Genomic DNA, 26,229 nt, shown 5'->3' with positions numbered 1-26,229 from the left:
TTTCCTCATGAAATAACAAATCATCTTTGAGTCATTTCCCTTGACAGAAATTTTGTCTCTTGAGACAGTTTATCTTGAAACAAATATTTGAGTCTGTTCCTTTTGAAAAAATCTTTGAGTTTGTTTCTCTTAACAAAATCATCTTTGAGTCTATTTCTTTAAAAACAAATTTTATCTCTTTTGAGACAGTTTCTAATGAAAACCCAACATTGGAGATTGTTTCCTTTGAAACAAATTTTGTCTCACTTAAGACGTAATCCATCTTTGAGTCTGTTTCTTTGGAAATAAAATTTTATCTCGCTTGAGACAGTTTCTTTTGAGAAAAATCTTTGAGTTTGTTTCTTTGGAAATAAAATTTACCATCTTTGAGTCTGTTTCCCTTGAAACAAAACAAACATCTTTGAGATCGTTTCCCTTAAAAAAAATTATCTTATTTGAGACAGTTTCCCATGAAACACCGATGTTTGAGAACGTCCCCCTTAAAAACAAATTTTGTCTCGCTTGAGACAGTTTCCCTTTAAATGTCATCTTTGAGTCGTTTCCCTTTAAACAAATTTTGTCTCTTTTGAGACGGTTGCTTTTGAAACACATCATCTTTGAGTTTGTTTTTCTTGAAACAAATATTTGAGTTTGTTTTTCTTGAAACAAATCTTTGAGTCAGTTTCCCTTGAAACCAAAATCCCTAAAGATGGCCAACCGTCCTCATCACGTAGGAACCGTGTCATCCCCTGACCAGACCTCCTCATCACGTAAGAGCCGTGTTAACCATAGATAACCAATCGTCCTCATCACGTAGGAACTGTGTTATCATCCCTAAAGATGGCTTACCGTCCTCATCGCATAAGAACCGTTTCATCCCTTGACCATACATTCTCATCGCGTAGGAGCTGTGTCACCCCTAGATAACCAGCCATCCTCATCGCGTAAGAACCTAATTATCACCGTCCCTAAAGATGGCCAGAACTCTTCATCACGTATGAGCTGTGTCATTCACCAACCAGATATTCTCATCACGTAGGAGTCGTGTCACACTTAGACGACCAGACATCTTCATCGCTTATGAGCAGTGTTATCCCCACCAACAAACCTATCCATTATTTTAAACAAAAAAAGGAGAACCAGACAAAAACGTGTTGTCTTGTCGTCTTTTCCTTATTCTTGTTAAAACAAGAATGTGCAACCGTTTTTGTCAGTGTCTTTTTTTATTTTATTTTATTATATTATTTTTATTATTATTATTATTATTATTATTAATTATTACATCATTTTTCAGGCCAAAGCCCAGTACCACCCGAGGCTCAAAAAAGGCCAACCATATTACAAGTAGCCCAAATGGGGACCCATCAGACTTAGCCCAACTATAATACAAGCCCAAACCCGAAGACACAAGCCAACCCAACAACCTGACTGGAGCCCAATATCTAACCCGAACCGCCCAGCTGACCCAACCCTATTCTACTTAAGGTTTCATTATAACCCTAGATAGGTGTTTCAACCGCTGCTGCTGCCTATTCTCCACTGTCACCTCCGATCAAACCCATATGCACCCAACAGTGACAATCAACAGTGCAAAATCAGAGAAATTAGAAGAAAAAATATTAAAAATGTCAACATATCTTCCCAAGGTAGATCATAAAATCTCGAGGCAATAAAAATCTATCAAATCCATCACCAAACAAGGACGTGTAACCATAAATCAATAGGGGAAGACTCAAAAAGGAGGAGGGGAAGAACAAAGATGATTATTCGGGGTTCATAAAAAAAGGGAGAAGAAAACTTTGGAAAAAACAAAAAGAAAAAACGAAAGGGAAAGGAAGAATATTCGAAGAGAGATGAGTCAAAAGGGTTCTTACCACGTCCTTTGCTTGCCGGGAAGTTGAAGGGGTGATCGGATTTGTGTTTTTTTTGAAATGTAAACTATATATCTACCATTTTAGGGTGTTTTTAGTCTAAGTGGGGTTCTTTTTTGGTTTGGGAGAGTAAAAGGAAGGTTTGGGGGTGTTTTTCTTTTTTCGGCTGTCGTTGTAGGCCACCGCCGGCGACGGTGAATACTCCCTTCCCTGTTGAAGGAGTTGAGAGAGTTTAATACTCTCTCTCTCCTCCCTTGTTTTTAAACTAAAGAAATGAATTAGGGATGACTGATTTTTCAGCCTAATCTTACATATATATTACGTTTGGAACAATGACGTTTTGAGGAAAAGAGGGGTTCAACGTGTTTTGGGTTATGGGATGATAACATGTTTAGTCTCCTTGTTTTGTAACCGTACTATTTAGACATTAAATGAAAATTTATTTTATTTCGATTTGAGTACACATGTTTCTTAACTTACATTTTAGTCCTATTATTACATGTTGTGATATTTTGTGGATGTTCTAATTTGGCCATGAAATTTGTAAATGTTACTTTTTAGTCACTAGTTTGATTTTGGTTTAATTACCGCTGGGCCCATTTATGTTTCTGTTTATTTCATTTTAGTCCTTATTGTTATTTTTGGGCTATTTTCATTTTTAGTACTTGTATTATTTAATATTTGCAATCTAGGCTATGTTTTATTTGTAATTGTTGTTTTAACCATTAAAGTTTTTACTATTACTGTTTTAATCCCTAAGTTTCTATTTTTGGTTATTTTAGTCCTTTAGGTTTCTATTTTTACTATTTTGGTCCCTTAACTTTTTGTTTTTTCTATTATAGCCCTTTAAGTGTCCGTAATTACTGTTTGGGGATTTAACTTTTTGTTTTTGATATTTTCATCCTTTAACTTTCTGTTTAGTTATTTTAGTCCATCAAGTTGTTGTATTTGTTGTTTTGGTCCTTTAACTTTTTTTTATTTATTGTTCAATATTTTAAATTTTTATTAATTATATTTTAGCCCCTTAAATGTTTTTCTATTTTGGTATGTAATATTTACTTATTTTTATTTTACTCATTTGTATGAATGTGTATTTTACACATTAGTTAATTATTTGTATTATGTAAATAATGTTTTTGTTCCATTTATTGTGAACATTTTATTTTTTATTTTTAATTAATTACATTTATTTCTATTGCAATTTATTCATGAATGAAATATTCGATTTTTATTTTCAAGAACATTTATGCGTAGAATGAGCGTGGAAAGTACCACTTGATCGAAGTGGTGCAATCCGATACGTCATTTTAACGACATGAAAATTTGAAATGAAATCAAGTTTATTTTACTAACTAATGTGTTTTTATTCAAACGATGCAACATACGTTTCCAAACATCTATTTGTTTATTTTATGCAAATGTTGAATTTTGTAATTTATATTTGATTCATTTTTTAATCAATAAGGATAAACTATTCGTTAAAAAATGAGAAATAATTGAATTAGCTTTCCCGACGAAGGATTGAAAATTTCAATATTACTTATCGTGTAAAAGGATTTTCTATAAATAGTTAATTTGAAGCAAATTAATTATATTTCAATAAATGAATCATAATTTAACTTTATATTCGATTTATGATTTCCACCATTTATGACAATGTGTAAGCGGTTAAGTACCAGTTTTTGGGCATTGTGGGGGTGTTTACCCTTCCCCACACGTAACCGACACCCGAATCCATTTAATCGAATCTTTGGTGAGGCAAACCAACTTTTGTCTAAAAAATGATTTTTCTTAAAATTGTTTTAAAAGAAGTTTTTAGGTATTCGACCTACCTAACCCAAAGGTCGATGGCGACTCCCTTTTCAATTTAATTATAATTAATCCAAAATTCCCAAATTTTCAAAATTAAAGTCATAATCGTTTTTTAAAATAATAAATACTTGTTTTATAAAAAATGGTTATGACAATTACAGATCGCAACCTATTTCTTAGTGAACCATGACTTTATTGGGCACAACCTTATTTATATATATATTCATAACATTTTCTGCTTTTTACCTTATTTTCTTATCATGGGAAAATCTAAGGCTCTATCAGCTTAAACTTTGATAATATTTTAGGCGCAAACCATTTTATTATTAAAAATATTAAGATTCGTGGTTGCAACATGCTTTCTTCAAAACCATGACATTCATAGTTGGAACCTATTTTACTAATAGAAATATTAACATCACATATCGCAATCTATTTCTTAGTGAACCATGACATTATTGGGTGCAACTGTAGTTATTATAACATTTTAAGCTTTTAACTTATTTTTTTATCGTGGAAACTCCAAGGCTCTATCAGCTTAAACTTTGATAATATTTTAGGTCCAACCCATTTTATTATTATAGATAGTAATATTCCAGATTGTAACATGTTTTTTTTATTGAACTATGACATTCTTCAACGCAACCTATTTTATTAATAAAAATATTAACATTACAAATCGCAACTTGTTTCTTAGTGAACTATGATATTATTAGGCGCAACCGTATTTATTATACATATTCATAACATTTTAAGCTTTTAACTTATTTTCTTATCGTGAGAAATTAAAAGTCTCTATCAGTTTAAACTCTGATAACATTTTAGGTACAACTCATTTTATTATTCAAAATATTAAGATTCCAAATTACAACATTCTTTTTTACTTAAAGACATTATAGGGAGCAACCGTTTTTGTTATATATGTTTTTAAAGTTTTCAATTTTTAACTTTCTTATCGTAGGAAATTAAATGACTCCATAGCAATACATTTTTGCACAACCTATTATGTTTTGTATTCATAACATTTACCTTTATGTTAATTTACTATTCTATAACATTATACTAAAACGTTAATCAAACAAATAAACTCCGATTTTAAATTATAAATTATATAGCGCTCTTTTAACTTGTAATTTTTTTTATCGATCACATTAGTTTATTAACTTTATTTTAAGTGTCTCACAGCATAACACCCGGTTACAACAGGAAGACCAAAACTAAAGAGCATAGCTGAAAAAACACAGCAGCATTTAATGGCGGAGGACGCCATACTAAGCTACTTGTCTACCCACGAAGAGATCCCAAACTCGGAACAGTTCGCAACTCAACACGGTCTCCAACACAACGAACTCGTCAATGTCATCAAGAGCCTGCACGGCTTCCATTACATCGATGCCCATGACATCAAAAGGGGAACTTGGGTCCTCACCGAAGAGGGTCAAAAATACGCCGCCCAACGATCTCCCGAAGTCCAACTCTTCTTAGCCATCCCTCCCGATGGCACCATTCCTAAAGATGAACTTCAGCCCAGTGGCTTTCTCCAATTTCTAATCCATTCTCAATTCCGAGTCTTCGAATATTGGGATTTGTATCTTACAGAAATGTTCCTTAAGTTTTTCGTAAGCTAAGCTATGTTAACATGTAATTTTTTGAACCTTGCATTTGGTAGTAAATATTCGACTTACTGAGTAATTTTTTTTTGAGTTATTCAAATTGAAAGATTTTATTTGAAACTTTTCGAATCAGTTGGAGTTTATGAAATTCAAATTGATTTGTTTGAGTTTTTTAAATTCAATTGTAAATAATTATAATATTAAATTTTAGTTTAAATGATATTTCTATATCCATGTACAATATACAAATATCTTGTAGAGTTGAGGATTCAATTCAAATTTAAAAATCAATATATTAATTATTAAAAAATTAATTTATTTGAGTTCTATTTTATAACTCAATTCGAATTTAAATTGTTTTGAGTCGATTCGTGTTTACAAGATTATGAGTTGAGTCGAATCAAGTCGAACTTTTTAACAATAAGTTGAGTGGAAAAAATTCGATTTTTTAAGTACGGAAACTCTTACCTCTACTTGCATTGGTACAAAAAAAGCTAGACCCTTCGATTTTCAAAATTGGTTGCTCACAAGCTGGTAAAAACAACTGGGTCGAAATGGGAAAGCAAGTTTCCAAAAAGGTAATCGTTTATGAATCCTCGTCTTTTTATTTGATTATGCTATTTATCTCCCCAGTTTTGTTTTGGTGTAGGTTCAACATGTTGAAGACAAGATTAAGGATTTGCTTATTAGAGTACAAAGTGGACAGGTATGTCATCGTTTTTATGTTTATGCTATTGGTTTATATTAATTTACTGATTAAAGTCAGTGTCTTACTGTAGGGAATTGGCAAAGGGGGTATTAACTCACTTAAAGCAAGGAAGCTTATCGTTGCACAGTAATCATTCCAGTCCCTTGCTTGTGCTTTCTATCTTTTTTCTTCCTGTAGGTGTATTTTTATTCACATTGCGGATACTTTCCGTTTTAGGACATGGAAGGGTTACTCGGTGAGAAAAGGACCTAACTATGCCCCGAAAAGAAAGAAAGTTGCTACCGATTTGACTCGAGACAATCTACAGAGTTATGTCGTAGACATTATAAGTATCCATCTAAACACCTTAACCAGTGTGCTTTGCTCTTGAGGAGGTTTCTTGTACTGATAATTTATATGGTTTCTGTCTTTTAGGGTTGAATGGAAGGAATTAGAGTTCAAAGAGTATAACTTTAATGCTAAAGGACTACCTGCTGAATCTGGCCATCTTCACCCATTACTCAAGGTAAGATAGGACTGATGATTTATCAACTTTGTTTAGCTTTCAGAAAATGTGTAACCATTAAAAACAAAGGCTTTTCAGTAGTTTAAACATAATTAATCTTATGAACATTTTTTTGTTTTAATATAATTTGTAATTGCAAATAAAATTTGTCGTGAGATGGAATAATTTTGTTGAAGTTACTTAAAATGGAATTCCTAACACAACTTTTTAACTTTTCTTTTGATACTTATCTGAAGCATTCACCTGCAGCGCCGTCCACCACAGGGGATTTGCCGGAGGATTATGTTGAATTGGTGAAGGGCGTCCATGAATCTGATGCTTTCCTTGTTCCGATAATCTTTCTTCCATATTCCATAACCACGAGATTAACAAACTTTTTAATGCATATTTCTGAAGATATATGTATGACTGGAAAAGAGAGGAAGCTAACAAAAACCTGTTGCATACTCATACAACTGCCGTCTCCACTAGAATGCTTTATGCTCTTGCAAAGGTTCGATTTTCTTAGTGCTTTGCATCTCTCTAGTTAGATGTATTGTAACCACTTTCAGTCAACTGCTTTTCACAAACTCAAAAGCCATTACTTTTCCGAGCTTTGCGCTTAAACTTTTACTTTTCCAGGGTATATTTGAAAGCTTTACGCCTTGCCTTTATAGGTAGCTGTAAAACACGAGTGGAAAAAATACCTCAACTCTATTATTAACCATTTCAGTACACTTCATTTATATACAATTCAAATTAGTCAGTTAACATACTAACCGACTTCCAACTAACTGCTAATTAATTAACAAACTAACTAACTCTCAACTTCCCAACACTCCCCCTCAAGTTGGCAGTCCAAAGACATCTTTGACTCCCAACTTGGAAATTAAATATTCATGTTGCTGAGCTCCCAAGGCTTTGGTTAGGACATCTGCTAATTGATTTGCTGTTGGAACATAAGCTGTGCTGATCGCTCCTTCTTGAATTTTTCTCGGATAAAATGGCAGTCTATTTCTATATGCTTTGTCCTCTCATGAAAGACTGGGTTTGCTGCAATTTGCAATGCTGCCTTGCTATCACAGTAAAGTCTGGTCGGTTGAAGATCCTTTACACCCTGTTCTAATAACAGACCTCTTAGCCAAACAATTTCAGCTGCCACCATCGCCATGCTTCTGTACTCTACCTCTGCTGATGACTTTGCTATTGTATTTTGTCTTTTTGATTTCCAAGAGATTAATGAATCTCCTAGTTTAACACAGAAACCGGTAACTGATCTCCTTGTCATTAAACAAGCTGCCCAGTCAGCATCACAAAAGGCTGTTAGTTGACATTCTCCTGTAGAGGACAGCAAAATTCCTTGACCATGATTCTTTTTAATATACCTCACCACTCGAAGAGCAGCTTCCAAGTGTGATCTTTTTGGTTGTTGCATAAACTGACTCAAAAGGTGCACCACAAAGGTAATATATGGTCTTGTATGAGTGAGATAAATCAATCTTCCTATCAATCTCTGGAAAACTTCTTTATCACCCTGCAACACTTCATCATCTAACTTTTCTTTACAATTTTCAATCAGACCAGAATCATAGCCAGTAGAAGTAAGTTTTACATTCTGTTCCATAGGAGTGCAAACTGGTTTAGCACCTCCTAATCATGTTTCTTCTATTAACTCTAGTGCATACTTCATTTGGTTCAACAAAATTCCTTCTCTAGATCTAAGTATCTCAAACCCAAGAAAATACTTAAGTTTTCCTATATCCTTCATCTTGAAACTAGCATGCAAGATTGCTTTCAACTCTTCTATCATGGCAGCACTATTTCCAGTAATCAACAAGTCATCAACATATATAAGCATGACCACTATATTTGTTCCTTCTTTTTTCGTAAAAAGTGAGTAATAAAACTTACTTTGGCTATATCCAGCAGCAACCAAGGCTTCAGTCAACCTCATGTTCCACTGCCTAGATGCTTGTTTTAGGCCATAAATAGACTTCTGCAGCCTGCACACCATGTTCTCCCCCTGGCTGCAGACTCCTTGAGGCAGCTCCATATATACCTCCTCAAACAAATTGCCTTGAAGAAAGTCATTATGTACATCCATTTGAAACAATGGCCAACATTGTAAAGAGGCAATTGCTAAAACTGTCCGTAGCGTGACAAGTTTAGCAACAGGAGAGAAGGTCTCAACAAAATCCACACCTTTGCGCTGATTATACCCCTTCGCAACCAAACGTGCCTTGTAACGCTCAATCTCACCATTGGACCTAAACTTGACCTTATACACCCACTTGCATCCAATGGGAACCTTACCCGGTGGAAAAGGAAAGACAGACCAAGTATTGTTTAACTCTAATGCTTGAATCTCCTCTTGCATGGCAGTGAACCATAAATGATCTTTAATGGCATTATTATAACTAGTAGGTTCAATAATAGAAGTGAAAGAGAGAAAAGATTGAGTGGAAAATGGAATATGAGAATAAGAAATATGATTTGAGATGGGATAATTGCTAGAAGTGGATGATTGGAAAGAAACATACTCATTTAACCACAACGGAGGCTTAGACACTCTGGAGGACCTCCGAACAACCGGATCAATATGAACATTAGAAGAATGAGAAGTTACAGATGTAGGAGACACTTGATCACCAACACTAGGACTAGATTGAGACTGCTGAGATAAATTGGAAGGATTATTATGGACTAAAGACATATCTGTCACAGATAGGTCAGTGACAAAAAATTCTGAATCAGGTATAACAGGTTGAGAAGGAAATAGCCTGGAAGACAACTCAGGTGAATGAAAAGGAAATGAATCCTCATGAAACCTTACATCTCTACTAACAAAAAAAGTCTTAGAAACAAGACTGAACATCAAATAACCCTTTTGTGTTTCTGAGTATCCCATAAAAACCGAAGGAATAGCTCTAGGAAAAAAATTATCACGAGGTTTAGTTTCAGTAGCATAACCCAAGCAACCAAAGACCTTTAAATGTAACAAAGAAGGTGGCTTATGATGAAACATTTCATATGGAGATTTCCAACCAAGAACAGCAGAAGGAAGCCTATTAATTATGTAACAAACAGCTAAAACACACTCTCCCCAAAACTTAATAGGCACCCTAGACTGAAACTGAAGGGCACGAGCTACTTCTAATAAATGTTTATGCTTCATTTCAGCTAACCCATTTTGCCGAGGAGTATCAACACAAGAGGACTGATGAACAATACCAAGAGAAGAGAAAAGAGACACACAGTCTTTGCTGAAAAATTCAGACCCATTATCACTACGAATGATTTTTATAAAAGCTTCAAATTGAGTAAGGACCAAAGAAAAAAAACTTCTTTAAAGAGACAATGGCATCAGACTTTAGTTTCAGTAAATAGACCCAGGTCATTCTTGTACAATCATCAACAATTGTCAGAAAAAACCTATAACCACTATGAGTAGAAATTCTGTATGGACCCCACAAGTCCATATGAATCAGATGAAAAGGAAGACTAGATCGAGATTGACTTATTGGGAAAGGCAACCGAGCTTGTTTAGCTAAAGGACAAACTGAGCAAGAATGAATAACAGATGAATCCAATTTACAGTCACCTAATGACATATGATGCAATTTGAGAAAAGAAGCATGTCCTAAGCGAGAATGCCAAATGGAAGTTTTATTATTAATAGAGGACACACAATGAGTTTTAACATTGAAAGGTACCTTAGAAGCAAAACTAAGAAAAGAACCAAAAGAATGAAGAATGTACAAGCCCCCTTGTTTCTTACCAATCCCCAGCATCTTGCCACTGAAGAGATCCTGAAAGACACAAAAATCAGGATAAAACTGAACATCACAATTTAAGTCAACTGTCAGTTTGGAAACATATAATAAATTGTGAGTAAAGGAAGGGACATATAGTACATTTCATAAACAATGAGAAGAATCAAACCAATAAGAACCAGTATGTGTTATAGGCATGGTTTTACCATTCGGGAGATGAACATATCGTGAGGTACATGCAACAGGGTTGCTCAAGCATTCAAAGCTAGACAACATATGGTCTGTGGAACCAGTGTCAAGAATCCAAATAATGAAATTACGTTCAGAAGTAGGTAAACCACTATGAATCATACCTGCAAAGTTGGCAGCAGCAACATCACCAGAATCATGAACATCCTTGTTGAGGAGCTCCAGCAAGCGGTTATACTGGTCCGTTGTAAACATCGGTGCCAACGGAGCAGTCACAGGGGAAGACTCAGAACGGGTATCACTCTGCTCAGAGTTAGCCACTATGGCAGAAGAAGACTTCTTTGCCTTTGTGAATTTGAACTCAGGAGGGAAGCCATTGAGCCGATAACACTGCTCCCGTTTATGGCCACGAATTTTGCAAAAATCACAAACTCCATTGAATCTGCCACGACGAGGATTAGAGGAATTGGAGTACATAGTCGTCGCATCAGAAAGAGGAGAAACGCCGGAGGAAAAATATCTCTGTGACTCCTCCTGAACCACCATCGAATACGCCCGATTAACCGAAGGAAGAGGATCCAGAAGAAGAATCTGGCTTCGAATCGCAGAATATGTCTCATTCAGCCTCATTAGAAACTGAAACAATCGTTGTTGAAGAGCATGATTCAAGGCTTGCGAGGAATCAACGCAGGTACAGGAAGATACAGGAACTAATGCACTGTATTCATCCCAAAGCAATTTCAGCCGCGAATAATAGGTGGAAACGGACGAATCACCCTGAGTAAAGAGAGCAATCTCTCGATGTAAGAAAAAAATTTGTGACCCATCAACCTTGCTGAAGCGCTCCTTCAGATCCTTCCAAACAAGTGCTGCAGTGGAAGCGAACACCAATCCCGCCGAGAGATCATCACTTACTGTGTTCAAAATACATGACAAAACGATTGTGTTACACCGATCCCACTGCGGTTGCAAGAGTTCAGCGAAATTACCCCGAGCACATTCACCGTCGACGAACCCTAACTTGTTCTTCGCTAGCAACGCAATACGAATCGAGCGGCTCTAGAGATTATAATTCTCAATTCCCGTTAACTGATGTGAGACCAGAACAGTCCCAGGCGTATCCGACGGATGAAGGTAGAGAGGGTGCGTGCCATGGAAACAAAGAAAGAAGAGAAGATGAATCAGTGCAAAAAGAGGGAAAAATCAGAAAAGGTCGAGCCACACGAGACTTTTCCTCTGATACCATGTAAAACACGTGTGGAAAAAATACCTCAACTCTATTATTAACCATTTCAGTACACTCCATTTATATACAATTCAAATTAGTCAGTTAACATACTAATTGACTTTCAATTAACTGCTAACTAATTAACAAACTAACTAACTCTCAACTTCCCAACAGTAGCTTGTTTATTTTGATAGCATAATTAATAATTAATATTTCTGTGAATGTCAATATTCACTTGTTTTATGATCTCATCTCCAGCAACCATTTTCTCCCAAAAGGTATTTCTCTATGAATCTGTGGACCGAAGGCATCTTGCGGAGTTTCATCAGATTGAAGGTATTAATAAGCTGTATGCATTTGCAATGGTGTTGTCTTTTTTACCCAAAATTTCGAGTTCATATTTGCAACATTGTTGTTATTTCAACTCTGAATCATCTGATTTGTGTTTCTTTTGAAACGCATCTAATGTTTCACATCACTTTGGCTTTAGGTTTGGTATGTGACCGGGGCCTTACTCTTGGTGACTTGATCAGTGTCCTGAATGACTTCTTCTCACGATTAGGTAATGGTTCTCGCCCGTCATTCCACATGAAATCAAGTTTCGTCGCAGCATCATTGAAAATGCGCGCAATCTTGATTCTATAATCTGTTTCAGGAATGTCCAAGCTTCGTTTCAAGCGCGCTTACAATCCATATACCGAACCCAACATGGAGATATTCAGGTGATACATTGCATATTTCTCTAAACGGTTCTTTTACTTGTTACCTGTTAGGTAAATATAGATTTGATGGTTCATTCTTGTTTGTACCAGTTACCATGAAGGCCTGAAGAAATGGGTTGAAATTGCCAACTCCGGTATGTTCTGACCCGAGATGTTGCTTCCAATGGGATTACCGGAGGATGTTCGTGTGATTGCTTGGGGCCTTTCCCTCGAAAGGTAAGAACCAAGAAATTAATAACTTATATAGTCCGGCATTATGAGTTGTCTGAACAACGTATTGACATTCATTTTTGTTTCCTTGACATAGACCGACTATGATACTCTATGGAATCGATAACATTAGGGACCTCTTTGGACACAAGGTACTGATACGTACGCCGAATTTCGTCTTCCTTGCTGCATAGCGGTTATTTTCCGACGGATAATGTATGGTTGTTATTGCAGGTGGACCTCAGTCTCATCAAACGGAACCCGATCTGCCGACTTGGAATTAATTAGATTACGGGATATTCTTGTCAGCGTGTTGATTATTTTTCGTAATTGAACCAAGGATACACTAATACACATTGCAGCTGTACTTTTTCAATAACAAATGGAATTTGTTTTGGTTTGGTTAACTGCAGTTTTTTATATTTGTTACTCGTAAATTGTTGAAACGCTACCGTTATGATCGACTTTCGGTTTCTCGGTTTTTTTCCTCGACTCCGATCGACACCACCGAGGTTTCTAGGATTTTTTCTTCAGGAGGTGATCGTTTTCGTCCTCGTGGTGCAGTGGTTAAGATGAAGATTGAAGGATTCAATGGTGGCAAGAGGACAACCGAAGATTGTGGTGTGCATGAATGACCCCAAATATTCTATTTGTTTGATTAATAAAAATAAAACCATTCGAATAATTATTATAATTAAGAACTAAGAAATTTGAACATGCATAAAAGGCTTCAAAGGGGAAAAAAGACGGACATAAAAGAAAGGTAAAACACGGTTAGTTATTAAACATGTTTCTATCGATTTACTGTTCAATTTGTTTTAATTAAACGTAAAACTAAAGTTCAATGTATGTATTGAAATGTTTCAAAACTTAAAAATAACCACTACGAATATAGTTTACCCAAAAAGAAAATGAAATATAGAGAATATACAATTTTTTTTTGTTAGAAGAAACTATATAATGTTAGAAAAGAAGCAAGCAGACATGAAGCCGACATTGACTTTTACTGAGCACTTTAACTAAAACAACTGGACAAGATCAGCATAAAGAACGTAATAATCTTGGCCCACACCATATCCTGCTTTGGTCTCCACTGACTCTCCCAACAGTAGAATCAGTTTGTACCATGAATAAAACATACCGATCTATAATTAACATTTTTCTTGTTACCATATCACAACACCCAAAATAAATTTTATACCTCTCCCAAGTCTCAAATTACATAACTCAAAAATCATCTATAAGGGACTAAATTTGATACTATTTAAAAAAAAAAATTAAAATTACGGACACGATACGATTAAAATATACGAAACAAACTTCAATATGAACAAACTAGGCCTCGACGACGGTCCGTTGGCGCATTAAGAGTAGTTGCGGGTGCGATTGATTTGAAATTATTTCTTCTGCAATTTGCATGCATGGTTCGTGTCTTGCTAGTACATCACACCTTTAAATCTTATACAAGCCACATATGCATTATAAACCTTTGAATCCATCTTATATGGAAAATGGGAATCACACCTTGTAAGCACCAATTTTTCTCCCCACTATCACATTTCAACACCAACCCCCTACAATCCCGTGTTTCCCGCAAGAAATTTGCGCACAACCACCGCCCCTGCCAGCTGCTCCCGCAAAAGAACAAAAAACATCATCACACATATCAAGTGGTATTTTTATATATGTAAAAATCAATGTAAAATGGCTATAAAAAAGCCAAACAAAATGTATGGAAGGGAGACAACAATTGTAATCGAATTGGGGGAAAACAAACTGTAAACGGGGAAATATTCTTTTCTTCCATTCGAAAACAATAGAGACAGTATTTTCCTTAGCATCCATATACCATTCCTCAAGGTTTTCTTTCTTCATTATTCTTTGCAGTAACATTTTCTTTATTTTTAAAATCATTTTCAAGGCAATATATTTAGCCTTTCAAAAGTTTTTTCGTTCATTAACTTTCTTTGTTCCAAACATAAAAAAGATTAAAATATAGAGTACAAAGAAAAGATCGTTTACCTTCGGGGTCGGTCCCCTCGTCGCCAAATTAGTCAAAACGTAGGGGTTAAGAAAGGGACGGTTTCCCTGGGTCGCCGTTTGTAGGCTTTGCATGTGAGTTTGTTGGTTCCGTTAGGCTTTAGAAGTTTTCCTGTCATAACAGGCGTTGGTATGCAGCGATTGATGAGTTTGGTTCTCTTGTCTCGGTCGAGAAGAACGAATGGAAATCGGAGAGTTGAGGGTCGGTTTGGGACTTCTAGGCACTCATTTATGAGTGTCTCGACCAGTAGAGAGTTGTAGAGGAGGAGAGTGGCGCCGTGGAAGGAAGTAGAAGAAGAGGGCTACGTGGGTTTGGGAAGAAGATTAGCGTGAGGGAGAGAGTAGAGGGGGAATAGAGTGAGCGGCTGATGAGGGTTCAGTTTAAGATTAAGTTAGGTTTAATATTTTAAGTAGAGAAAATCGCCTCAGTGACAAAAAAAAAGTTATAATATACGATTTTAACCAACTTTTTTTGGATTTGCCAAAATGACCAACAAAATCGCAACGCGAAATAAAAATCGCAACGCGATCCCCAGAATCGCAAATCAGTTTCCAGAATCGCAAATCAGTTTCCAAAATCGCAACGCGATTCTTGAAAATCGCGATGCGATAGTACAAATTCGCATTGCGATTTTCCATAATCGCAATGCGAATATGAAAATCGCAACGCGAACACATAAATCGCAACGCGTATCCGTAAATCGCAACGTGTATCCGTAAATCGCAACGCGTATGGGTAAATCGCAATGCGTATCCGTATATCGCAACGCGTATCCGTAAATCGCAACGATAATACATAAAATCGCAACGCGTATCCGTAAATCGCAACGCGATATTTAAAGCGCCATTATAATCGCTACGCGTATTTTATTTTCAAATTACAAAAAGAATATTAAGACAAAATCCCGTAATCGCAACTCATAACCTAAAACCTAAAATCACAACTCAGTCCCATCTCCATCTCTCACTCTCTACGGCGAAGAAATCCGTCCCCATCTCCGAAGATTTCCGTCCCCATCTCCGGCGAAATCCCTCACAACCATTCACGGTCAGAAATCCTCACAATATTCAGAAATGGAAAATCAACCTCCGAGGGTTAGTTTTTTTAATTATTTTTATTTTGAAATGTTTGCATTATTGTAGGTTTTTCATATTGAAACTGATGATAAGTTTACTGGTCATTTCAATAATAGATTAACCGTTTCACTTAGATTTCATTTCGCGTTACGATTCTGTCGTTGCGATTTTCATTTCGCGTTGCTATTCTCTCGTTGCGATTTTCAAGTTAGTATTTGTCTTTGTCTTTGTTCTGTCTTTTGGTTGAAGTAATGCAATCCATTCAAGTTTCAATTTGCAGAAGAGTCGCAACGAGATAAATGAAAATCGCAACGAGAGAATGACTGTCGCAACGAGAGAATCGCAACGCGAAATGAAAATCGCAACGAGAGAATCGCAACGCGAAACCAAAATCGCATTGCGATTTTCATTTCGCGTTGCGATTCTCTCGTTGCGATTTTCATTTCGCGTTGCGATTCTCTCGTTGCGATTGTCATCTCGCGTTGCGATTCTCTCGTTGCGATTTTCATTTCAACCAAAAGACAAAACAGTGTTGCAAATTTTAGTTTCAAGAATAAACTACTACTTTTATGTTTATTGTTTTGGTATATCTTCACAGTGTAGTTTTTGGTATATCTAACTTGGTATGTTTATTGTTTTTGTAGAAATTTTTTTCGACTCAATTGACCTTGAGAAATAAAGTCAGCCTGGCCACTACAATTGCAAAGAAGCTTTCACCTGCTCAAAGACAATTGTTTGAGGAAACCTGCTTCGGGCCATGGCTGAGAGTACAGCATCCGGGTGGAGATGCTAATTTGACCCATTTGTGGCTTCAGACCATGACATCAAATCTACCCGACAGTATACAACGTGGTGAGGAAGAGATATGGTTTCATTTTCCACCAGCGTATACTTGCTTTGGGCGGAAGGAGTTCTGCTTAATCACTGGTCTACGATTCGGACACGATGATGTAGGCCGGTACACTCGTCATATCGCCGCCCATCATGGTTATCCCGGGTTTTTCCGGATGAGTCAATGGAGAAGCCGAACCTACATGTCGACGACCTGAAGAAATTATTTAATAAGAAAGCTGGTTTCACTCGGATGGAAGACGTCGATGTTGTCCGAGTATGCCTTCTACTACTTGTGTATGCCGGCTTTTTAGGCAGAGAGGCCAGACAACCTATTCATCGGGAGCTAATAATATTGGTAGAGGACCTGAATGCATGGAATCTGTTTCCGTGGGGTTCGTATATATGGAAAGCTACCTGGACTAAGTTGTCGTCTGCCTTTGATGACCGCAAAAGTTTGCGGGGCGATGGGTCCAAATACACTTTGTCAGGCTTTGTTTGGGCCTTTAAGGTAAGAATTTCTATATAATGTTTCTAAAATTATAATTAATTATTTAACAATTACTAATTTTGTTATTATATTGTTTGTAGATTTGGATATTCGAGGCTTTCCCCAGCATGCGTACATATGCAATAAAACGTCAAATGATATTCCCAGGGCTATTTCCTGGAAGAGGAAAACTCTGTTGGATTGGGAAGACTTAATACCATATGCCACAATAAATAATGTAAGTTAACACAAATACTTTCATATAATATAAAACAAGTTATTAATAGTAGACGTTTAACTTTGTTTGAGTTTTTATATTTTAGGAGGCCAACATTCCATTACAAAGACTGACACCCACGGAGGAAGAGCTTGCCACTGATTGGTGGCAAGCTAGTCAGAATTTTTTGATGGCACGGATGATGAGCAACATCCACTTCCTCCAATTCGAGAGCCATCACCTCACCTAGAGCCATCACCCGATCGACCCGACTATACATCTCTAGAACGAGAGCCATCACCTATCCCGTCACATCATCGAGCCTCTTCTCCACCATCACCTCATGATAGGCGACCGGCAAAGATGCCACGACTCCTATCTCCCTGTTCTCCACCTCCACCTCAACGGGATGAGTCAAGGGAGTTACGTGATGAGGTCAATGCCTTGCGTGAGGAGATCGGTACTCTACGCGATAACGATGGTGCATGGCGTGTGGAGGTGTCAACTTTACGTGGTGAGGTTGCCGCTCTACGTGAGATGATAGTATCGTTGCAGAATGAGGTTCATACTCTACGCAACGAGGTAAGTTTAAGATTTTCCATATTTAACTTAATGATAAATTTACTCGTAATTTCACTTAGATTAGCCATTTCACTTAGATTGCTTAGTAAATTTATTCGGTTGCTGCCAATTCTGCTAAACTGTGTATTCTTTAACACTGTGAAATAGTATTTGTCTTTGTTTTGTCTTTTGGTTGAAAGTAAATTTGTTCGGTTGCTGCCAATTCTGCTAAACTGTATATTCTTTAACACTGTGAAATATATTTGTCTTTGTTTTGTCTTTTGGTTGAAAGTAAATTTGTTCGGTTGCTGCCAATTCTGCTAAACTGTGTATTCTTTAACACTGTGAAATAGTATTTGTCTTTGTTTTGTCTTTTGGTTGAAAGTAAATTTGTTCGGTTGCTGCCAATTCTGCTAAACTGTGTATTCTTTAACACTGTGAAATATATTTGTCTTTGTTTTGTCTTTTGGTTGAAAGTAAATTTGTTCGGTTGCTGCCAATTCTGCTAAACTGTGTATTCTTTAACACTGTGAAATAGTATTTGTCTTTGTTTTGTCTTTTGGTTGAAAGTAAATTTATCCATTCAAGTTTCAATTTGCAGAAGAAGAAATAGTTTACTTTCGCAACACGAAACTTAAAATCGCAACGCGAAACCAAAATCGCAACGCGAAATGAAAATCGCAACGACAGAATCGCAACGCGAAACCAAAATCGCAACGACAAGATCGCAACGCGAAACCAAAATCGCATTGCGATTTTCATTTCGCGTTGCGATTCTTTCGTTGCGATTTTCATTTCGCATTGCGATTCTGTCGTTGCGATTTTCATTTCGCGTTGCGATTTTGGTTTCGCGTTGCGATTTTAAGTTTCGTGTTGCGAAAGTAAACTATTTCTTCTTCTGCAAATTGAAACTTGAATGGATTGCATTACTTCAACCAATAGACAAAACAAAGACAAATACTAACTTCAGGGTATTAGTTTGAAACATATTTTTCTTTGTTATCTGATGCATTTTGTGAACTATGATAGAATAATGACTTGGGTGAATACAATGCAAGTTTGAAACATATTTGTCTTTGTTTTCACTGTTTAAATATCATGTCTGTTTATTTACTGATTTTTGTATTTAATTATTTAGCGGCCCGATAGAGTGGATGCTTTACGTCGGGTTATGCTTGCACGACGGAGTTCACGCATCAGACAGCGTGCACGTGCTATTAAGTCTCCGTACACCCCAATAGTGCGAAGACACCGCAAGAAGAAGCCCGACTCGCCTGTCATCCCTCAAGAGTCCACTCCTATCGTTGAAGAGGCCCCCCATATCATTCCTCGAGAGTCCCCTCCCACCGTTCAAGAGGCCACTGTCATCATTGAAGAGGTCCCTCCCACCATTCAAGAGCCCGATTCACATGGCGTCATATGTAGGCTTCTTGAGAAACCCTCTGTCGTGCCGGACATGATGGATTCAAGTTGGCTCTCGTATGAGTTACCGGCCAGTACCATACCGGTATCTGAAGAGGAGAGGGAACAACTACCGGACACAATTTTGGATAACACCCTTTGGGCTAAGACCGCAGTTGATTTTTATCTACATGAGCGGAGCAAGGGGTGTTTCACTGACATATGCAAGCTCACCGATGATATCTTTTTGTTGCTTGAACGGCCTTGGTGGGGCGTATTATTAGGGGTCGAAGACAATGGCTATTTCGATGGGGGGGTAAGTCTTATATTTTTCTTATATTTCAATTTGATTAATTTTTTTTTTAAATTTATGTAAGTCACTAATATATGTCTTTTTTTGTAAAACAGCATATCGATGCGTGGGTGACACGTCTTCTAATAATAAGAAAACTTAAGAAAATAAAAATATACGATATACAATAATGCCGACGTCTTTTCACGCCGTTCACTTGAAGAATGCACGAGATGAATCATTTGATTTGGGCAATGGACAAGCTAAACTTTATCCTGCATGGTGGGAGGTCGATAAGGTTAGTATTTATTTTAGATTGAGTTTAAAGGTTTTATGAAATAAGTGCGCAAATGAATGAATTATTACTTATGATTGCAGGTGTTTATCCCTGTTTTGGAACGTAAACATTGGATTCTCGTCGAGCTTCAGCTCCCATCCCTTAAGACAATAGTGTATGACAGCATGATAAATTACATATCATTGGCTGATTTAAGAGATGTTATTAAGGGATGGAGCTCTCATTTGGCTAAATTCTTGGATGCGATCAATTATTGGACTCGTTCTGGAAACAAGAAGCCAAAGAAGCTCAATATTACAGTTATTAGAGACGAGACCGCGCCACAACAAACGAGCGGAGCCAGAGGAGATTGTGGTCCTCTCGTATGCTTGGCGTTGGAGCGTTTGACGACGGGAAGCATCAAGTATCTACCTCCCACCGATAGAGATAAAGCTGCAGTAGGCTTGTGGTTTCGGCATTATATGGCTAAATCGATATATACGAGACGCTGCCTACCTGCATCCGCGTTATAAAAATGTCCATAAACAATTGGTAAGTTTATATACTTATAAATGAAAATGTTTGGTTAATTAACTAGAATTCAATAATTTGCGTAGAAAGTGTTGTTTGAACAAATGTTTGGTTTCTGCAGGTTAATCTCAGAAGTGAACTGCGTGAAAATGATGTCGAGCTGCAAAAGTTGATTCAATAGTTTAATTGATTGTTTTTTGATTGTTTAATTGATTTGTAAAAGTTGATTCAATAGTAGATGATCGGAAATAAGAATTATTGCTTATTTTTTGATTGTTTAATTGATTTGTAAAGATGATTTGTAAAAGTTGATTTGTGTAATTGATGCGAACATAATTCTTATTTGTGCTTGTTTAATTGATTGAAATGTAATGGTTGATTTTGTTGATTTCAATCTGCATTATGTTGAAGGCAAAAATGACTATCGCAATGCGAAATGAAAATCGCAATGCGAAATGAAAATCGCAACGAGAGAATCGCAATGCGAAATGAAAATCGCAATGCGAAATGAAAATCGCAATGCGGAAATGAAAATCGCAATGCGTTTATAATTTCGCATTGCGATTATCTCGTTGCGATTTTCATTTCGCATTGCGATTTTCATTTCGCATTGCGATTCTTTCGTTGCGATTTTCATTTCGCATTGCGATTTTCATTTCGCATTGCGATTTTCATTTCGCATTGCGATTTTCATTCCGCATTGCGATTTTAATTTCGCATTGCGATTCTGTCGTTGCGATTTTCATTTCGCATTGCGATTTTCATTTCGCATTGCGATTCTCTCGTTGCGATTTTCATTTCCGCATTGCGATTTTCATGTTGGGATTTTCATTTCGCGTTGCGATTGTATTTTCCGTGTTGCGATAGTCAAATGCATGCCTAATAGTGATAACAACTGAATAACAAGAGTTGGTTAAGTCAAAATGGTTGGCCTGAGTCATTAATTCAACTGAAAATGTTAAAAGTTCACACATAAAATCCACATAATACAACGTTTGCATTTAAAAATCACCTAAGTTAACAGTCTCAAAAGGTGAAGCCAATCGTGATTGGGATTTTAAAGATGATTGCCTTTTGCTTGACACCATATGAGCTTTGGATTTTGATGAGGATCCATATTTTGGTAGAGGAAAAGATGATTTTGATGGCACTGGTGATCCACATGTCAACCTTGTATGACCACTTTCCTTGCACCGACTACATGTCGATCTCTTCTTCTCTTCACCCTTAGACGGTATACGATCGTGACTTTTTGGTCGGCCAGGTAGCCTTCTGTCCATGGCTGGTGGCAAAACTGTTTGTAAGTCATCTGGTATGTCCCACTCAGAAGGATGTGGAATAGGGTAGACAATCTCGGCATAAGTCTGTCGATAAACTTCTGTAGTGTAGCAATCCATAGCGTATGCGCTTGAATCATCTTGGTTTAAATGAAGAGCAACTTTTATAACATGGCCACACGGATAACCAGATGTTTGCCATTTCATACAACTACACGTCTTTGCATTTAGATCGACTAGCCCATTTAAGTTATTATCCAGTACTTGAAACAAAGTGTTTGAACATGGTTCAACTCTCCATGACGTTGACTTCACAACACGTTTCGTTATCTTTTTTCAGTCCATGGTGTAACACGATGTTCCAATGTTCCTGTAAATTTAAATAAACAATACTTAGTAAAATATATAAATATGATAAGTTACGAATTCAAAGAAATAATACCTGCATGGTTTCTTTTCTTGTAGTACCACTGTTGAATAGAGGCTCGAAAAAACTCCATTAACATAGTAATGGGTAATTTCCGGGAATGACGACTTAGAGCGTTGATTGATTCTGCACTATTAGACGTCATGAAACCATATCTTGCTCCAAGTTGATGTACTCTTGACCATCTTTCAAACCCGACATCTTCTAGTGTTTGAGCACACTGAGGCAAAACACGTCTTAAACAATTTATATGCTTATTGAAATCCACTTCCCGATAAGCTTTTACAGCCTTCCAGTATGTCCATTTGTGCTTTTTTATACCAGCAGACCTTGATTTTAGATTTCTATACAAATGAACACCACAAAGTCCATGAAAAGCATCTGGGAAACACCTTCTAACAGCGTTGTCAATTGAGTTTGCCCTATCGGATATGATTGTCAGATTGCTAATAGGACCTATGCAATCCCTAAGATGCCCCATAAACCATGTCCATGAATCAGAGGTTTCAGATTTGCCAACCCCGTAAGCTATTGGCAATATCCCATTGTTAGCATCCATGGCTACTGCTAATAAGTTTACTCCAAGGTATCGACCTTTCAAATGTGCTCCGTCAACTATAATAACTGGGCGCATGCAAGTAATAAACGAACGAATCTACAAAATAATATACACAAGAAATATAATCATTTAATGTGAAATGCATGTAACTAACAAAAATGAGTCAACAAAATTATATTGATTTACTAACCGTAGCACCAATGGCGATAAACAGCAACTCAAAGCGTCCATCTCTATCTGTTTTGATATGAGTTACCGACCCAGGATTTTTCAGCTTTAAATTGTGACAATAAGCCGGCAGTTGGGCAAACGATGCTTCTGGCGACCCCCTCAACAATTCCAAGGCATAACATTTGGCTCTCCAAGCTTGAGAATATGATATACTAATCTTGAACCGAGCATTCATGTCAGTCATAATTTCATGTCTCCGATATACCCTGCCATTCAAAAACATTAACTCAGCTAGAAAACCACCCAACACCTTTTTGTTTGCCTGTCTATGGTGAGGAAAAACTTGGGTTCTTGAACATGTATGTTTATCAATAAAAGTCCTAACTTGAAACATTTTGCAATCTTTTATTCTCTTGCAATCATACGCCACGTACAGTTTTTGTCAATCATACACCTTGTTTCGAAACGATCTTTGCTTGATTTGTTAACTTTTAGTTGATAGCCATCTTCCACACATTTCGTATATAAAGCTATCTTCAAGTCTTCCTTTGTATCAAAACAATCATCTTTCTTGATACGAATAACTTTTGTGTAACAATCAACTGCTTTCTTTATCAACTCTTCTTCCGGTATCTGAAGTAATTCTGGCATATTCCAGTTATACGCCCGTGGCATTTTCTTTTCTTCGGGACTTTTTCTTCTTCTTTTTCTTCTTCAGGATTATATGAATTACAGAATGGATGTTCAACATGTTCATTCACAGTCGTAACTTCCTCCTCATTATCATCAACATTACATTCTTCGGCAACGGCTGTTTCATCATCAAAATTCGGGTATTGACCAATATCAATATCATTACACGCATGGTCTGTTTCTTCTTCTGAAACATCATCAAAATCCGTGTATGACCAATATCAAAGTCCGGATATTGACCAAGACCAAATTTCGAATACTGACTAGTACTCACAATTTTTTCTGTTGGCTCATCATCGTCTAACTGGTCAATACGAAAACCGGAATTTGGTGCTGAAAGTTGATTGGGATTTGGATTAGAGAAAGGTTGTGGGTTTTGAGAAAAACTTAGTTGATTACTACCCGCTACTGACCCAACAATACTACTTCTAGGTTCAACAACATACAATGTAACATCATCTTGTGAAACACTAATGTAAGCAATGAATCGTTCAACATCTTCATTGTCGGTTAACAAATAAACTTTACCATTTCTCTGATAAGATAGCCTAAATCCACTTAGGGGCTCTAAATTCAATTATTTGAAACACGTAGCATTAGAGTTTCATAAGTTAACTTTTGTAAAGACAATTTTAGTTGAAGATTCATGGGTAAAGGCATATATTGTAAAACACCATGAACATTATCCCATGACCCTCCAAAACACAAATCTATCCAAACATGATCAACATTAGATGATTTCATGGTTGTAAATTAATTTACTAAACAGACGAGCTGCGAAACTAAAACCTGTTGCCGGATTGGGAAGGATGTCGTTGGATATAGGAACGGATGTCGCCGGAGAGAGTGATAGATGGAGATGGAATGAGTTGCGATTTAGGGATTTAGTTTATGATTTCAGTGTTATATACCCAAAATTTAAGTGTTGTGATTTACAGATTCTCGTTGCGATTTACGGATTATCGTTGCGATTTACAGATTCTCGTTGCGATTTACGGATTATCGTTGCGATTTACGGATACGCGTTGCGATTTACGGATTATCGTTGCGATTTACGGATACGCGTTGCGATTTACGGATACGCATTGCGATTTACGGATACGCGTTGCGATTTACGGATACACGTTGCAGTTTACGGATACGCGTTGCGATTTACGGATACGCGTTGCGATATACGGATACGCATTGCGATTTACCCATACGCGTTGCGATTTACGGATACACGTTGCGATTTACGGATACGCGTTGCGATTTATGTGTTCGCGTTGCGATTTTCATATTCGCGTTGCGATTATGGAAAATCGCAATGCGAATTTGTACTATCGCATCGCGATTTTCAAGAATCGCGTTGCGATTTTGGAAACTGATTTGCGATTCTGGGGATCGCGTTGCGATTTTTATTTCGCGTTGCGATTTTGTTGGTCATTTTGGCAAATCCAAAAAAAGTTGGTTAAAATTGTATATTATAACTTTTTTTTGGTCACTGAGGCGATTCTCTCTTTTAAGTAATATATATATTACAACCTTAGGGATAAATTAAGTTTAGGTCCTTTAATTTGTGTTTATTTTATGTTTTTATTTATTTTTATTTTTAACTTTCTCATACTAATATTACACTTTATATATCCTTGTATGCATATTTCCTTTTATATAATTAATTGTTTATATCTCACACGTTTTAAATTATTTCCATATTTTAGCTTGATTTATATTATTTGTTTATATCTTATTGCTTTTCCCAAATTTATTACAATAGATGTAAAGTTAAATTACTTTGATTTGATCTAACCTTTTGTTGCTTATTTAAATCGACAGGTTTCCCTTAAAAAGCACCTTTTTAATAAATTATTTCCTTTAATTTTACTGTTTGTCTCCACTAATTTTGCCCCCCCCTTAATTTAGTTTCCATTTTGAATATGTTTCATACTTTTGTCCTTTATTTGTTCCAATTCTTATTTAATTTTCTCCTAGCATTAAATTGCTATTCTGTGCATTCATTTCTTTCTATAATTATTTATTCGTTTTTTAATTTATTTGTTACATATTTTTTTCTTTTTTTAAAAAAAGGTTCATGTTTCGAGTGGGTTTAATTCCTTTTAATTCCGACATGTTTAGTTTTGTTTAATTTAGTCTTGGATTTAGTTAATTTGAAATAGATTGAACCTTAAGTATAGATTTTTCATATTCTAGCCCCTAAACTTTTAACAATATTATCCTTTTGACATAATTAAATAGATTAAATAGAGTCTCTATTTTAGCATAGATTCAAACTAGTCTTTTAATTTAGGGGATAATTCGAGTTAGTCCTCGTGTAAACGCTCGAGGGACCATCTCAGTTATTCGATTAAATAATTAATTAAAATTAAATATGATTAATATTAGAGTCTACGTTTTTATATTTGAGCCCATAGGTTCCTTGATTTTTATAATTTGACACTTTAAGTTAGGAAAAACCTTAATTTATTTTTAGTATAATTAGGATTAAATAAAATTCTGCTTGATTGCATTATTTTAACTCTAAGGCACTGTTCACTTATTTGGGGAATTAACAGTATATCTTCCGCGATCGCACTCAGAGGGTGACTTCCCTAAATAGGTCGACATCCTTTTCAAAATCGCATCTTGTTTTCTAAAAACGAGGCAATATTCGATTATTAGACATAATAGCTGATCTTCCGCATTTACGCTCGGGAGCGAATGCTATTGGTCTCAATAAACGAATATCCTTTTCAAACTTTGAATCCTTAATGATTTTTAAATTAATTAAAGATCGAACTCAAAATTTCCGATTTTAA

The 26,229-nt window shown here is 36.3% G+C and overlaps 1 protein-coding gene and 1 long non-coding RNA gene across 2 annotated transcripts; both read left to right on the top strand.

Moving 5' to 3' along the window:
• Positions 1-4,912: 4,912 nt before the first annotated feature.
• LOC120151607 (phenylalanine--tRNA ligase alpha subunit, cytoplasmic-like) lies at positions 4,913-12,088 on the top strand. The gene is made up of 8 exons (XM_039164001.1): positions 4,913-5,236; positions 5,273-5,294; positions 5,748-5,853; positions 5,925-5,981; positions 6,055-6,110; positions 6,399-6,489; positions 11,917-11,994; positions 12,053-12,088. Exons 3-8 carry the CDS (start codon positions 5,830-5,832, stop codon positions 12,086-12,088), a joined length of 342 nt encoding a protein of 113 aa, XP_039019932.1. The 5' UTR covers positions 4,913-5,236; positions 5,273-5,294; positions 5,748-5,829.
• Positions 12,089-12,136: 48 nt separating this feature from the next.
• LOC120151586 lies at positions 12,137-12,569 on the top strand. The gene is made up of 3 exons (XR_005518629.1): positions 12,137-12,220; positions 12,314-12,380; positions 12,471-12,569. It is a non-coding gene; the product is annotated as an uncharacterized LOC120151586 (long non-coding RNA).
• The last annotated feature ends 13,660 nt before the right edge of the window (positions 12,570-26,229 follow it).

The sequence above is a fragment of the Hibiscus syriacus genome, unplaced genomic scaffold, assembly GCF_006381635.1.
Source record: "Hibiscus syriacus cultivar Baekdansim isolate YM2019G1 unplaced genomic scaffold, ASM638163v2 tig00111061_pilon, whole genome shotgun sequence".
Taxonomy (NCBI): Eukaryota; Viridiplantae; Streptophyta; class Magnoliopsida; order Malvales; family Malvaceae; genus Hibiscus; species Hibiscus syriacus.
Note: the sequence above shows the minus strand (reverse complement) of the source record. Positions and strands in the feature narration are given on the sequence as shown.